General features: G+C 37.5%; 1 protein-coding gene across 1 annotated transcript in view; it reads left to right on the forward strand.

Annotated features, from left to right (window-relative positions):
* The first annotated feature begins 4,996 nt into the window (after positions 1-4,996).
* Positions 4,997-14,172, forward strand: part of akap1b (A kinase (PRKA) anchor protein 1b) — a 70,143-nt gene continuing 60,967 nt past the window's right edge. The window contains 2 exon segments of the mRNA XM_061918769.1: positions 4,997-5,193; positions 13,626-14,172. The exon segment at positions 13,626-14,172 is cut by the window's right edge and continues 925 nt beyond it. Coding sequence (XP_061774753.1) covers positions 13,645-14,172 — 528 coding nt within the window. The 5' untranslated portion in view covers positions 4,997-5,193; positions 13,626-13,644.

Below are 14,172 nucleotides of genomic sequence, written 5' to 3' on the forward strand. Positions count from 1 at the left end.
GACCCTACCAGGGGGCATGAAAGCCCCCGGACAACATAGCTCCTAGGATCATTGGGACACCCAAACTCCTCTACCACGGTAAGGTGGCAGCTCAGAGAGGAGGTTTTCAGATTGGCTTTATTAAAATCTCCAGCAACATGTGAGCACCATTGGGGTGGGCACGTAGCTGTTTGTTTATTGTTTTTGGCAGTAGGGAGAGAGCCATGCTAACATTAGCATCTGGTGGTATGTAAACTGCCGTGATGATTACTACTGTTAGCTCTCTTGGCAGAAAAATAGGTCGACATTTCACAATCATAAACTCTAGGTCGGGGGAACAGTGAAAATATGTTGTCTTTGTAGCATATTGAACAGAATATGGGTTGAAAATGATTATAAAAGTACACTTAATTTACTAATAGTCATTTCATAGAGAGCAGTTAGAATAATAATACTTGACAAGCCATAAGATTGATCTTTAGTTAAAAAATAAGAACATTTACAGATATTGTACATTTCCAAACCGCTAAAATCATGTAGAAAGCAAACAATAACAGATTACCAGAAAATGTACAACAATTATTTTCATCAAGAAAGGAAAAATAAGGAGTAGACACAATTTAAAACATTCATAATACACATGCATATCATTCCATTCATCCATCCATTTCCTACCGCGTGTCCCTTTTGGGGTCACGGAGGGCGCTAGAGCCTATCTCAGCAGCATTCGGGCGGAAGGCGGGGTACACCCTGGACAGGGCCAACACAGATAGACAACATTCACACTCACATTCACACACTAGGGCCAATTTAGTGTTGCCAATCAACCTATCCCCAGGTGCATGTCTTTGGAGGTGGGAGAAAGCTGGAGTACCCGGAGGGAACCCATGCATTCACGGGGAGAACATGCAAACTCCACATCCTCTTCTGCTTTCCACACATAACCAGGAATGAGTAACGGCACAGCATTTATAACACAGTTTAATGGGTTAATAATAATGTTTATTTTATAGTTTCAATATTTGTTTTTTTATTTTTCATTATGACCAATGAGTTTCTGACTTACCTGCCTACCCTGACACAGCATAGATTGTACTGAGAGAAATGGTTTGCATAATCACATAAGACATTTCCCTGCATGGTTTGTTTCTTTTTACTATCTTTTTTTTTAAAATATGATTCATGTTTGTCCCAAAAAGTAGATGATATTTGAATGTGAAATTTTATATATTTGTTTTGTGTTGTATTCAGATTATATTTATGATTAACAAATTGAAGACAAAAAAATATATTCAAAAGCTCGTTTGGATAAAAAAAAAAAAAAATATATATATATATATATATATGTATATATATATATCTGTTTTGGCAGTACAGTACTGCCATTGTATTAACTTAGTATTCATATAAACATCACCCAAACCTACAGTAGTACAAACCCGTAATGCTGCGGTGAAGAGATGTGTGAGGTATTTGTATTGTAGTGCAACAGCAGCCTCTGGTGGAATTTCATCACTGTACAATTTATTAACTAAGATTATTTAGTTCTTTGTGGAACATCTACACACATAATACAGAAATGTAGGATCTCAAAGGTCACAACTGTCACCAAAAATAAATTAGATAAGAAAAACAAAATACAGATTGTGTTTTAAAATAAGAACTGTAGAGAAAACTCCGGTCCAGAATTAAATTAGCTATTGGAAGTTTTGTGAATATTGTTACATTGTCTTATATTGTTGTAAGGCATTCATTCATATATGATGTTAAAGTAATCTCTGCATTCATTACCATGAATTGATTCACGTGGACCCAGACTTAAACAAGTTGAAAAACTTATTCGGATGTTACCATTTAGATTAGATTAGATTAGATAGTACTTTATTTATTCCGTCAGGAGAGTTCCTTCAGGAAAATTACAATTTTCAGCACAATCCCATTCAAGATCAGACAAACATTACAGGGAGACAGAACAGGATCGCTGACGGGTCTGCCGGCTTCCAGCGCCCCTTACAAAAAAGATGACATACAGGTAAACGGGGGGGGAATAGAAGATTAAAATAAAAAATAAAATAAAAAAATAAAAAATCGGTCTTAGCCTAGGCCCTGGAGTGGGGGTGTGGACTGAGGCCAAGGGAAAAGAACAACTCATAGCCATAGTACACATCCCTCTTACATGTGTGTAAGAGGGAAACATCAAACATCAAAGAACACAAAGGACATTAAAGACATTAAAGCAGCAGATACAACCAGACACTTCTACATACAGCTATGAATAAAAAGTAAAATAAACATATCCACTGAGGTTGGCCTCTGCGGTGTTCCACGCCATCGGGGAGGAGGGAGCATGGCCAGAGACAGAAGCAGATCCAACAAAGCAACCAAGACAGCCGACTCCACTCTCGGCCAATGTCCAGTCCGCATGGATGAGCGAGGATACGTCCAAGGTGACTAAGGTGTCCGACACCTGCTCACCCAGTCAAGACACCGCGGAGCCTCTCAGTCCCAGCGCTCAGTGCTAGCTCCGCAGCCCCGTCCCCTCATCCGCATCTCCTCCAGTCCCTCCAAACAGACTCTGGTGTGGCAGAGACCCAGCAGCTGGTCTCCATGGCCAAAAGGCTCCCGGGAGGTAGATCCAGAAGTCCACAAAAAAAGCACCACAGAGGTCACGAAAGTGGCAGCCCTTGTCACACAATCCCAAAGGGTCCCGGACCAAAAGGCAAAAAAATATAATAACACATGAAAACAAGAGGGAAACACAAAAGGATGACACAAGAGCACAGAGCTCCTGCCTACAGCAGCCACTACAGCAGCGCCATCTTGAAAAAAAATAAATTAAAAAAAAAAAAAAAAAAAAGATTTAGTGGTCAATTGTACGGAATATGTACTGTACGGTGCAATCTACTAATAAAAGTTTCAATCAATCAATCAATTTGACCCATCCCATTGTTCCACCCCCTGGAAGGTGAGAGGAGCAGTGAGCGGCAGCGGTGGCCGTTCTCGGGAATCATTTTGGTGATTTAACCCCCAATTCCAACCCTTGATACTGAGTTCCAAGCAGGGAGGTAATGGGTCCCATTGTCATAGTCTTTGGTAATCATGACCTACCGATCTCAGGGCAGACACTCTAACCACAAGGCCACTGAGCAGACTTTTTGTTAATGTGATGATAAAAAAATCCTTGTTTGCGCTTTTATAAAATATTGTTATATATTCAAATGTGATTACCGTAATACAGGGGTCACCAACGCGGTGCCCGCGGGCACCAGGTCGCCTGTAAGGACCAGATGAGTCACCCGCTGGCCTGTTCTAAAAATAGCTCAACCAGCAGCACTTACCAGTGAGCTGGCTCTATTTTTTTAAAAATGTTTTATTTACTAGCAAGCTGGTCCCTCTTTGCTCGCCTTTTTTAATTCTAAGAGGGACAAAACTCAAAAAGAATTTGAAAATCCAACAAAATATTTTAAAGACTTGGTCTTCTCTTGTTTAAATAAATTCATTTATTTTTTTACTTTGCTTCTTATAACTTTCAGAAAGACAATTTTAGAGAAAAAATACAACCTTAAAAGTGATTTTAGGATTTTTAAACACATATACCTTTTTACCTATTAAATTCCTTCCTCTTCTTTCCTGATGATTTAAATCAATGTTCGAGTATTTTTTTTTATTGTAAAGAATAATAAATACATCCATCCATCCATTTTCTACCGCTTATTCCCTTTCGGGGTCGCGGGGGGCGCTGGCACCTATCTCAGCTACAATCATTTTAATTTAATTCTTCATTTTAGCTTCTGTTTTTTCGACGAAGAATATTTGTGAAATTTGTCTTCAAACTTATTATCATTAAAATAAATAAAAAATATTCTGGCAAATCTTGAAAATCTGTAAAATTAAATTTAAATCTTATTTCAAAGTCTTTTGAATTTCTTTTAAAATTTTTGTTCTGAAAAATCTAGAATAAATAATGATTTGTCTTTGCTAGAAATATAGTTTGGTCCAATTTGTTATATATTCTAACAAAATGCAGATTGGATTTTAACCTATTTAAAACATGTCATCAAAATTCTAAAATTAATCTTAATCAGGAAAAATGACTAATGATGTTCCATAAATTCTTTTTTAAATTATTTTCAAAAAGATTCGTATTAGCTAGTTTTTCTCTTCTTTTTTTCGGTTGAATTTTGAATTTTAAAGAGTCGAAATTGAAGATAAACTATGTTTCAAAATTACATTTTCATTTTTTTCCTGTTTTCTCCTCTTTTAAACCGTTCAATTAAGATTTTTTTCATCATTCATTCTCTACAAAAAACCTTCCGTAAAAGGAAAAAAAATGTACGACAGAATGACAGACAGCAATACCCATATATATATATATATATATATATATATAGACAATTTGCTCAATTTACCTTTAATATATATATATATATGTACATATATATGTGTATATATACACACACACATATATATATATATATATATATATATATATATATATATATATATATACACATATATATAAATATATATATATATATATATATACATATATATATATATATATATATATATATATATATATATATATATATATATATACATATATATATATATATATTAAAGGTAAATGGAGCAAAATGGCTATTTCTGGCAATTTATTTAAGTGTGTATCAAACTGGTAGCCCTTCGCATTAATCAGTACCCGAGAAGGTTTCAAAAAGGTTGGTGACCCCTGCCGTAATATTTGACAAATAAAAGGTAAAATTACAAAAAAAAAAAATCGACAATTAAAAGTAAAAATATCAGTATCATGCATGATCACCAACTTAAAGGAAAACTCATTGAATGATTTTGAAACAAAAAATATTGATATACTGGCAATACTGGCCCTGTATTTGCTTGATATCGCATTAACACCAAAATTCGCAGTATCGAAGATGGTCGGGGGGAAAACTCGGCTGTGAGCGGTTGTGCCATTACCGCATCCTCACTTACCGCGAGACTACAAAGTGGCACTTTTGATCTGCGCATCGCGAGATTTGAGCAGCTGTTGAGTGTGTGTTTTTTTAGACCAGTTCTCGTCGGCCAACACGTGGGGAGAAGAGATTGACTTTGTACGGAACACTTTTTATGGTCGAAACAGGGAGGGTCCATTTACACCTTGCTTGACCGGTCTTGCTCTCATCGTGGCGGCATTAAGGACCCTAAATTACTGTGAGTCAAACCGATATCTATAACTGGTGGTAAGGGCAGGCTGCTGTGTAGTTAACTAATGCTCTAACAGCGTGGCGTGGGTCAGACACTTTAATACAATATAACACAACCTGTTCTACTTGTCTTGATGACTGCCTTGCATTTCTTACAAAGTCGATTGAAGGCTCATGTCATTGAGCAACTAGCATTGGTAGCGTTACCCTACTTGTGTACACACGCTACCTTCTTGTGTTTTATATAACTATATGCATGTGTTTCTGTGTGTTCGTTAAACGTATAAAGCATCAACATGAGCACGTTCCAAGCAATTAGGAGTTTCAAGAAGCGGTTAGGCTTTCATTTTGGTCAGGCCGGTTAGCTCGCTAACGTCAAGGTCTGAGGCCCGTCCGAAAAGCTCGACTCTGGGGAGCGAAATGTCCTCAACGTGACATCAGCCGGCATGTTAGAAGTGCCTCATATTACCTTTTAGTTTCGCCCATGAACGTGTTCAGGATATGACAAGTGATGTTTCTACACATTATCTCGTCACGGTTTCTGGGCCAACACGACATAATGTCATTTTTGTACACGTTCTTAAACTTGTATACACATTTACCAACTGACTTGTATAAATCATATAAGCCACAATAATGTCTGACTTATCGAACCATGTTGTAGCCCCGGCAGGGTTTGTTAGCCTAATGCGATCAGCGACCCGTTGTATTATACTCTAGTAGGCACATGTTGCCATATGTACAGTTTGTCACACATTATAAATATCAAAACATATGCATCTTTTAAAAAGAATCGTATTGCATTCTTGTATTTGGATGTATATAATTCAGTGGTTTATTTCAATATTCCCGGTTGCTACCAACTACCTTCGTTTTTCCTACGTTGGTATGTTGTATTCTCTGCTTTTGTAACGTGGTATGCAAAGTGCATGCTTTTACAGTCGGGAAATAAATATCACGATGTTTAATAATGCATTTGTCCTCTTGTGTCATTTCAAGGGGACACGCGTCCCTGCTGTAGCTTCCGTTCCACGCCGTGGTCCATAAAGCTTACTTGTCGGCTAACTCCGCTAGCCAATCAATAACGTATTTTTTTAAGCCCTCAACCGGTACTATACGTTGTATTCATAATTTTTCAAATACTAATGACCATTGGATGTTTTTAGGTTTAACTGGTGTTAAGAGTGACCTTAGAAGTTGGTGTTATGACCTTTTAGTGTACTATAAGGGCACCGTCAAAGTGCTATGGGAATGTCACACTACTGTTAGCATATTGCAGTGGTACTCAACCTTTTTTCAGTGATCTACCCCCTGTAAACATGTTTATAATTCAAGTACCCCTAAACAGAGCAAAACATTTTTGGGTGAAAAAAAGAGATCAAGAAGTAAAATACAGCACAATGTCATCAGTTTCTGATTTATTAAATTGTATGACAGTGCAAAGTATTTCTCATTTGTAGTGGTCTTTCTTGAACTATTTGGAAAAAAAGATATAAAAATACCTAAAAACTTGTTAAAAATAAACAAGTGATTCAATTATAGATAAAGATTTCTACACATAGAAGTAATCATCAACTTCAAGTGCCTGCTTTGGGGAATGTAATAGAGATCCATCTGGATTCATCAACTTCATTCTAAACATTTCTTCACAAAAAAATAAATCTCTTAACACCAATATTTATGGAACATGTCCACAAAAACTCTAGCTGTCAATGTTGTAAGCATTTCACCAATCTCGCGCACTTTGCAAATTATACGTCATTTCCATTGTGCGCAATCAATTTGCATATCGCAAGACGAGATTTAAGACTACATTTTGTGGATGGTTTAGTCAGTAACCCTACATTATTATATTTTATAAATAGTAAACCAAGTTGTGGTAGTCGTTTAGTCAGTAGTTTAGTCGTGGATGTACACTGTATAGTGGTTAGGGTTGGACTGATTTGAGGGCAATACTCACTTATATTGTCCTTACTACAAATGAATAGATTTACATAAGTATTTAACACATTTTTGACACCAAAAACATGTATTTGCGCCCGTTGATTTGCAAAATGTGCACAACACATTATTCAATTATATCGCTGGAAGCAATTTTCAAAAAGATTGCGCATTACACAAATTTGCAAAATGCGGTTGAGCATTTTGCAAATTGCTCACATTGGTATTGTGCCTAAAACATCAACACTGAATTGTTGCATTTCTTTTCACAGTTTATAAACTTACATTTATATTTTGTTGAAGTATTATTCAATAAGGGCTTCACGGTGGCAGAGGGGATGGGTGCGTCTGCCTCACAATACGAAGATCCTGCAGGGTTCAAATCCAGGCTCGGGATCTTTCTGTGTGGAGTTTGCATGTTCTCCCCATGAATGCGTGGGTTCCCTCCGGGTACTCCGGCTTCCTCCCACTTCCAAAGACATGCACCTGGGGATAGGTTGATTGGCAACACTAAATTGGCCCTAGTGTGTGAATGTGAGTATGAATGTTGTCTGCCTATCTGTGTTGGCCCTGCGATGAGGTGGCGACCCCAAAAGGGAATAAGCGTTAGAAAATGGATGGATTATTCATTAAATATATTTATAAAGTATATTTGAATTGTTGCTATTTTTAGAATATTTAAAAAAAATCTCACGTACCCCTTGGCATACCTTCAAGTACTCCCAGGGGTACGTGTACCCCCATTTGAGAACCACGGCCATATTGGCTGTCTAAATTTGAAATACATAGTAACACCATTGTCAAAGGAGCTGATGGCACTAAACCTGTGGACTAACAAAACACCATTTACAATCCAACTGTGTGATACTATTCATAACTAGGCCTGGGCCAATAACACATTTAGCTCGACGATATATTGACCTACAAATTTTTGCTGATAATCGATATTTTCAACACTATTTGGAGATTAAATTAACCACTAATGTAATAGTAAAAATATTAATATACCATTTCAAATGCAATAAACATGTATTTCTCTTATATTTTAACATTGTAATTGCAGTGTAAACTTAAATCTCAAAGTTAGATGAAACAATCAACAAAATAATATTGTCTGTTGTTGGCATATTTTGCACATTAATAAAAATCACAACCCGAAGCAATATAAGTTCTGTCTGTGTTGAGTGGCTTGGGGGCCCTGAAATATACATAACCAAAGCAATGAATAAAATGGTTAAATAAAGTATTGACAAAGTTGCACTTCAATATTGAGCGTATTTGTAGATTGCACATTGTAGATTGTACATTACCTAACAGACAATCAAGTTAGGACCATTTGTTAACAAAGTGCAGACTAACCATATGAGCTGCACGGTTTTGAGGAAAAAACGCAGTTGTAATTTTTCTCTCTGAAATTGCATTTCGATTTTTATATTTTATACAAAAAATGCATCAAACAGTAAATAACCAATGAAGAAAGACTAGCAATCGACATTCTCATCTCAAGGTGCTACACATTATATCAGTATACGATAATGTACTTTAAAAAATATTTGGCTTTATGCAGGCACTCAGCTTTTGTCTACATCATACTCTTAAACGGAAGAAATAACCAATAAAACTTATTCAGTGATCATAATGGAATGTAATCATAATATATAATAATGCAAGTAACCATTTAAAAGGATACTAACTTATTCCTTGTACTGTGACTGCAAGGTAAATAACTTGATTCTAAATAAAGATTTTTTGTATCCTGTAAGAAAATAATTATGCTTAAATTATGAACAAACATTAAGTGCATTTATTTTACCCCAGGTTGAAAAACTTGGTCAGACGTTGTCTTTTTGTTTATTCCCATACATGATCACGTCATTCTCGTTTGTGTGGATGGGTTTATTTTGCCCATGCAATTTGAAGCTAAAATATTACTACAAAGGGACATTTAATTTTGTAATAATATTTTTTCCTCTTAATTTTGATTGATACTTTGTGTAACTTTCATTGGCAAGTTGCCCCACTCTATGACCACTGCGATTGTCTTTGTCTCTGCGTTGAGTTAATTCTACTGTTAAAAAAACACGCTCAGGTCCTGAGAGCGATGCACAAAGTGAGATGTCTTTTTCCCAGGTTGAGAGAAGAGCCTAACAAACGCGAGGCTCAACAATTCTAATTGGCTTACATGTCTGTCACTCAAATGCCGGTGACAGTGGAACAAATTAAACAAAAATCTGAAACCCTGATCATAATTAATCATACACAACCATAATAAACACTAAGCAGGTATATTAACAGGCCGGATGCAATTTTGCGCTGTATCATTTGCACTGACTGACTTTGTTCACCAACTATCGGCTCAGGTCTGTTAATAAATGTAGCACTAAAACAACATTAACCTCTTAAGCCTTTCACCATTTTGGTAAAAAGAGACTCAGCCAAAATAAATGTTTTTTTTTTTCTTTTGTGCATTTACCGCAACATCTTTAAACTTGGTATCAAAAGGGAGTGAGTCTTTGCAGCTTCGTGAAGATAACTATGTTACTGGGTAAATATGTGCAGTGATGCGGGGCCGCTGACCGGCTAGCATCACATAGTTCAACTAGTTAGCATGTAGCAGCTAACATGGATAACATGAACACAAAGCCAAATGCCACCGCACCTGTGTGTAATATTTCAGTTTAAAAACCTTTGGAAAATGATGAGCCTATCAAGATTGAAAAGCCAGTTTGGCGAATATGCGCGACAACAACGCCCACTTGAAACACAACCACTCGACAGTTCAAATTCACTTCGCGTTTGAAGACGAGTGTAAACTAAACTGCACGAAATGGTGTGCGCTCTAAGAAAGTGTGGTTAAATATATCCCCAAATACATGCCATTTAATACTGTTATAAAATTAGCATTTTTTTAAGTGCTGTCAAACTTAAACAAAAAGGGACAAGTGGTAGAAAATGGATGGATGGATGGATATGAGCTGTTAAAACATATGTTTAAACCGTAGTGTATACTGATACTTAGCACTTTTGTTTAGGAAGCCCATAAATTGATTGTCAGTTATGTAATGTGCAATTCTACCACTGCCTACATGTTCAATGTTGAAGTGCAACATTGTCAAGACTTTAATTGACTATTTTTTTATTGTGATGATTGTGTATAGTTGAGCTCCCCATCCCTTCCTTAAGACATTTTATAAATAATAAATGGGTTGTACTTGTATAGCGCTTTTCTACCTTCAAGGTACTCAAAGCGCTTTGACACTACTTCCACATTTACCCATTCACACACACATTCACACACTGATGGAGGGAGCTGCCATGCAAGGCGCCAACCAGCAACCATCAGGAGCAAGGGTGAAGTGTCTTGCTCAGGACACAACGGACGTGACGAGGTTGGTTCTAGGTGGGATTTGAACCAGTGACCCTCGGGTTGCGCACGGCCACTCTCCCAATGCGCCACGCCGTTTTATTTTTTATTTTATTAAGGTTTTTATATGTAAGTGCAACATTTTGCTAACAAAGTATATTGTATTGTTTTATTTTTACTTGGATATTTAAATGTTTTAATTTCAAATGTTAAAATACAAGACAAATAAATGTTTTATGCATTTGAAAGTAAATACATACTCAAGGGCAGCACGGTGGAACAGTGCATGTGCCTCATAATACAAAGGTCCTGAGTAGTCCTGAGTTCAACCCCGGGATCGGGATCTTTGTGTGGAGTTTGCATGTTCTCCCCATGACTGCGTGGTTACTTTGGCTTCCTCCCACCTCCAAAGACATGCACCTGGGGATAGGTTGATTGGCAACACTAAATTGGCCCTAGTACGTCAATGTGAATGTGAATGTTGTCTAACTGTGTTGGCCCTGTGATGAGGTGTTGTCTTGTCCAGGGTGTACCGCGCCCTTCGCCCGAATGCAGCTGAGCTAGGTTCCAGCAGCCGCCGCGACCCTGTAAGGGACAAGGGGTAGTAAATGGATGGATGGATGGATGGATGGAAGTATATACATGCATTATGTATCATACCAATGGTTAATTTGGTCTTATAAAAATAATGGCAATATTGTAAATAGTCAATTACTTGTAGGTCAATATATATATATCGTCAAGCAAACTTTATCGGCCCAGGCCTAATCTGTAGCCCTCGCCTGCCCCTTTACTTAGCGCAGAGTCACAAGCCTAGTAAAACATAGCTAATGCTAACGAGAGTGAAACCTTTTGTTCCAAAGAAAAGAAAACGGTTGTCAGTGCTTTAGATGTAAGGCAACAGGTGTGGAATAAATGACCGCACACTTTACAGTCTCTTTAAAAAACATTTAAAAAAAGGCAGCAGCACCACAAACTTATTTCAGCAACTGAAACAACATGGAGCCGAGTAAGGGAAATGCAACTCTTTGAGGTGATTCCAGAAAGTGATTATCACTTGCCACTTAAAAACGGTGCATTTGTAAGAAGAAACAGTTACATTAATTTCCATCACATTTATTAAATTAATGGAAATTTGTGCAAAACTGTAGCACGAATGCCCTATAAAGGAGCTGGTCGAATCTCTCAGGGAGGTGGCACACTGCAGTCAGTCAAATTTTTTTTTTTTTTTGAGCAGTCTGCATTAGTTAATTTACAATAAATAAATCAATGATCAATTATTGACGTTTAGTAATCGACTTTGTAATCTTACATGTCCAAATTGCGACGCATTTCAAAATTGAATAGTTCCCCCACCTCTACCATTTGCCAACGATGATTCAGTGGGACCCACCGTTAATTTTGTAGTTGGCTTACTCAGTATCTATGATTCAGTGAGTCTTCATGAAGCACCTGCCGCAGCACACGCTGAACTGTAACACAGCGAGGGGTTCAACTTGGGCAAAAGGGAATGAAAGTTTATTTTGGGCAATAAACATTTCTTGCCATTTCTATGGGGCCAATGCATTTATAAAAACAGACTAACACGGACATATTTACATACATATTAAATGGTTTATTCTTTTAAGTGGCTAGCGTGGCAGGGGGGAGTCACTAACCGAGTTAGTGGCAACGACAACCTGTGAGTGCTGATTCAGTTAAAAACTCACTGGTTTTGAACGATTCATTCATGAGTCGCACATCACTGGAGAGAGCTCTTTACTTTAGTTTGCATAGACATACAGCGCTCCACAAAGACAGTGTTTCCCATCTATTCACTTATTTGTAGCTATAAATAAATGCTGATTTGGCGCTCCTGGGTTTGCCCTGGTTCATTAACAAATTATAATGAAATGTGGTGGATGCATTGTAAATCTGCTTCACAACACATTTTAGACAAACCTGTTTTGCCAGAGATGATGCAGCAGAAGGGTTTCGTTGCCCCAATTTTGTGACTTTGACGTTATACTTAGCGACTTAAGGTATGTATAAAAAGTGAAAAAGAAGCCTTGCGTTGCGCATTTAATCAAATACGAGCGGTCTCAAAAGGCAAAGTTTTCGCCGTGTGTGCCTTTTCCAAGCAACTTAAGTCAGCAATCTCCTCCTCCATGGTAGCTAATAAATCGTTTTTTACAAGTTTCATAGGCTCACCACCCCCTGTAATCCCATAATGTAAAAGCGGTAAAAAATGGATGGGTGGCTCCCTGGAGGATTAGGAATAGCTAACCATGCTACACTGCACATCATTGGAGGATATGCTAATAAGCTGGAGCTCCTGAATGAGGTAGGCGGATCAATGAACAGATTGGCCGTAACGATACCAAGAATATCCAAATATAGTTGACCCAAAATGGTTAGATCAAAATTTATCAAAACATTTTTATTGTTTACCATCTCAGCAAATAAGTCACTAGCAGAGTTTTAAAGGCACAAACCAAACATTTATGTAATTGTGATCAAAAATGAAAATCATTCAATGATCTTAAACTTGAATTATCAGCATTGAATTGACAAATACTTTGGTCGTACTTGGTGTTGGATCTACACCAAAATTTCTAGTGTTGTCAAAAACTGATGTAAAATATCAAACAGAGTAAGTGCTTATTACATTTTAAGGAAGTGTAGATAGAACCATGTTACAGCATAAAGTAACCAGCTATTAACAGTAAATTAGAAAGCACATTAATATTAGTTTTGTGAAAGTAATACAAATGGAAATAACGTATCATCTTCCCCATTCGTAAGAAGCCAAATTAGGAGCCTTTTTAACCAGGTTAAAAATTATATTATTCACATGCCACATAGTATATTGTGATGTGATGTATATCTTTGATGCAGGAGGATGCTGTGTAGATTATGAGCCTTATCGCTCATTCCTACCCTTCACTAAGAGTCTGGTGGTTAATTGATTTTGGAGACTACACACCTGGCGACAATTGGAGATGTAGCTGTTAATTGAATAGGGGTTAACTGGAGCATTAATGGTATGAATACTAATGGTGGAAGGAAGGCATTCCACAGAAATGTGGTTACCATTCTATTACATGCCTTCCTGTATCACAAATGAACTAAAAGTTTGTGTTTTGTCCCCGCAGGTGGAGCTCGTGTCCTGAGATGCCGCTGAGGTTTCGCTCGATTGTGCCCTACACACTGCCTGGAGTTCTGGCACTGATTGGCTGGTGGTGGTACATCTCCCGCAAGAAAGAGCGTCTCATTAGCCATGACGAACCAGATGAACCTTCAAAAATCGCACCCCTTAGAACATCTGTAGCAGTGGGTCATAATGGTGTGTGTGAAAAAGGCAATGGATCTTCTACAAATAAAACGGAACATCAACTAATTTGCAGACAAGTAACTAATCAAGACAAGGAGCTGGAAAATATCTCCCAAACTCTTGTTCAGGATACATACACAGCATGTTCAGTGGGACAATCTTCCAAAGAGGCAGCATCTGAAACTTGTGGAAGGAGACTGAACATTGATAGACCCACAGTCTCAACTCTGCCACCATATGAGCAGGGTGACAGTCACAAAGTGTCACTCAAAGAACATGGGTTCCAGAAGAAAAGCCCAGCAACTGCTTTGGCTACAGAGGCAAAAATCTACCTAAAGAGTGAACTAACTTGTGCTGCGGGAGCCACT

The sequence above is a fragment of the Nerophis ophidion genome, linkage group LG13 (genome assembly GCF_033978795.1).
Source record: "Nerophis ophidion isolate RoL-2023_Sa linkage group LG13, RoL_Noph_v1.0, whole genome shotgun sequence".
NCBI classification, from domain to species: domain Eukaryota; kingdom Metazoa; phylum Chordata; class Actinopteri; order Syngnathiformes; family Syngnathidae; genus Nerophis; species Nerophis ophidion.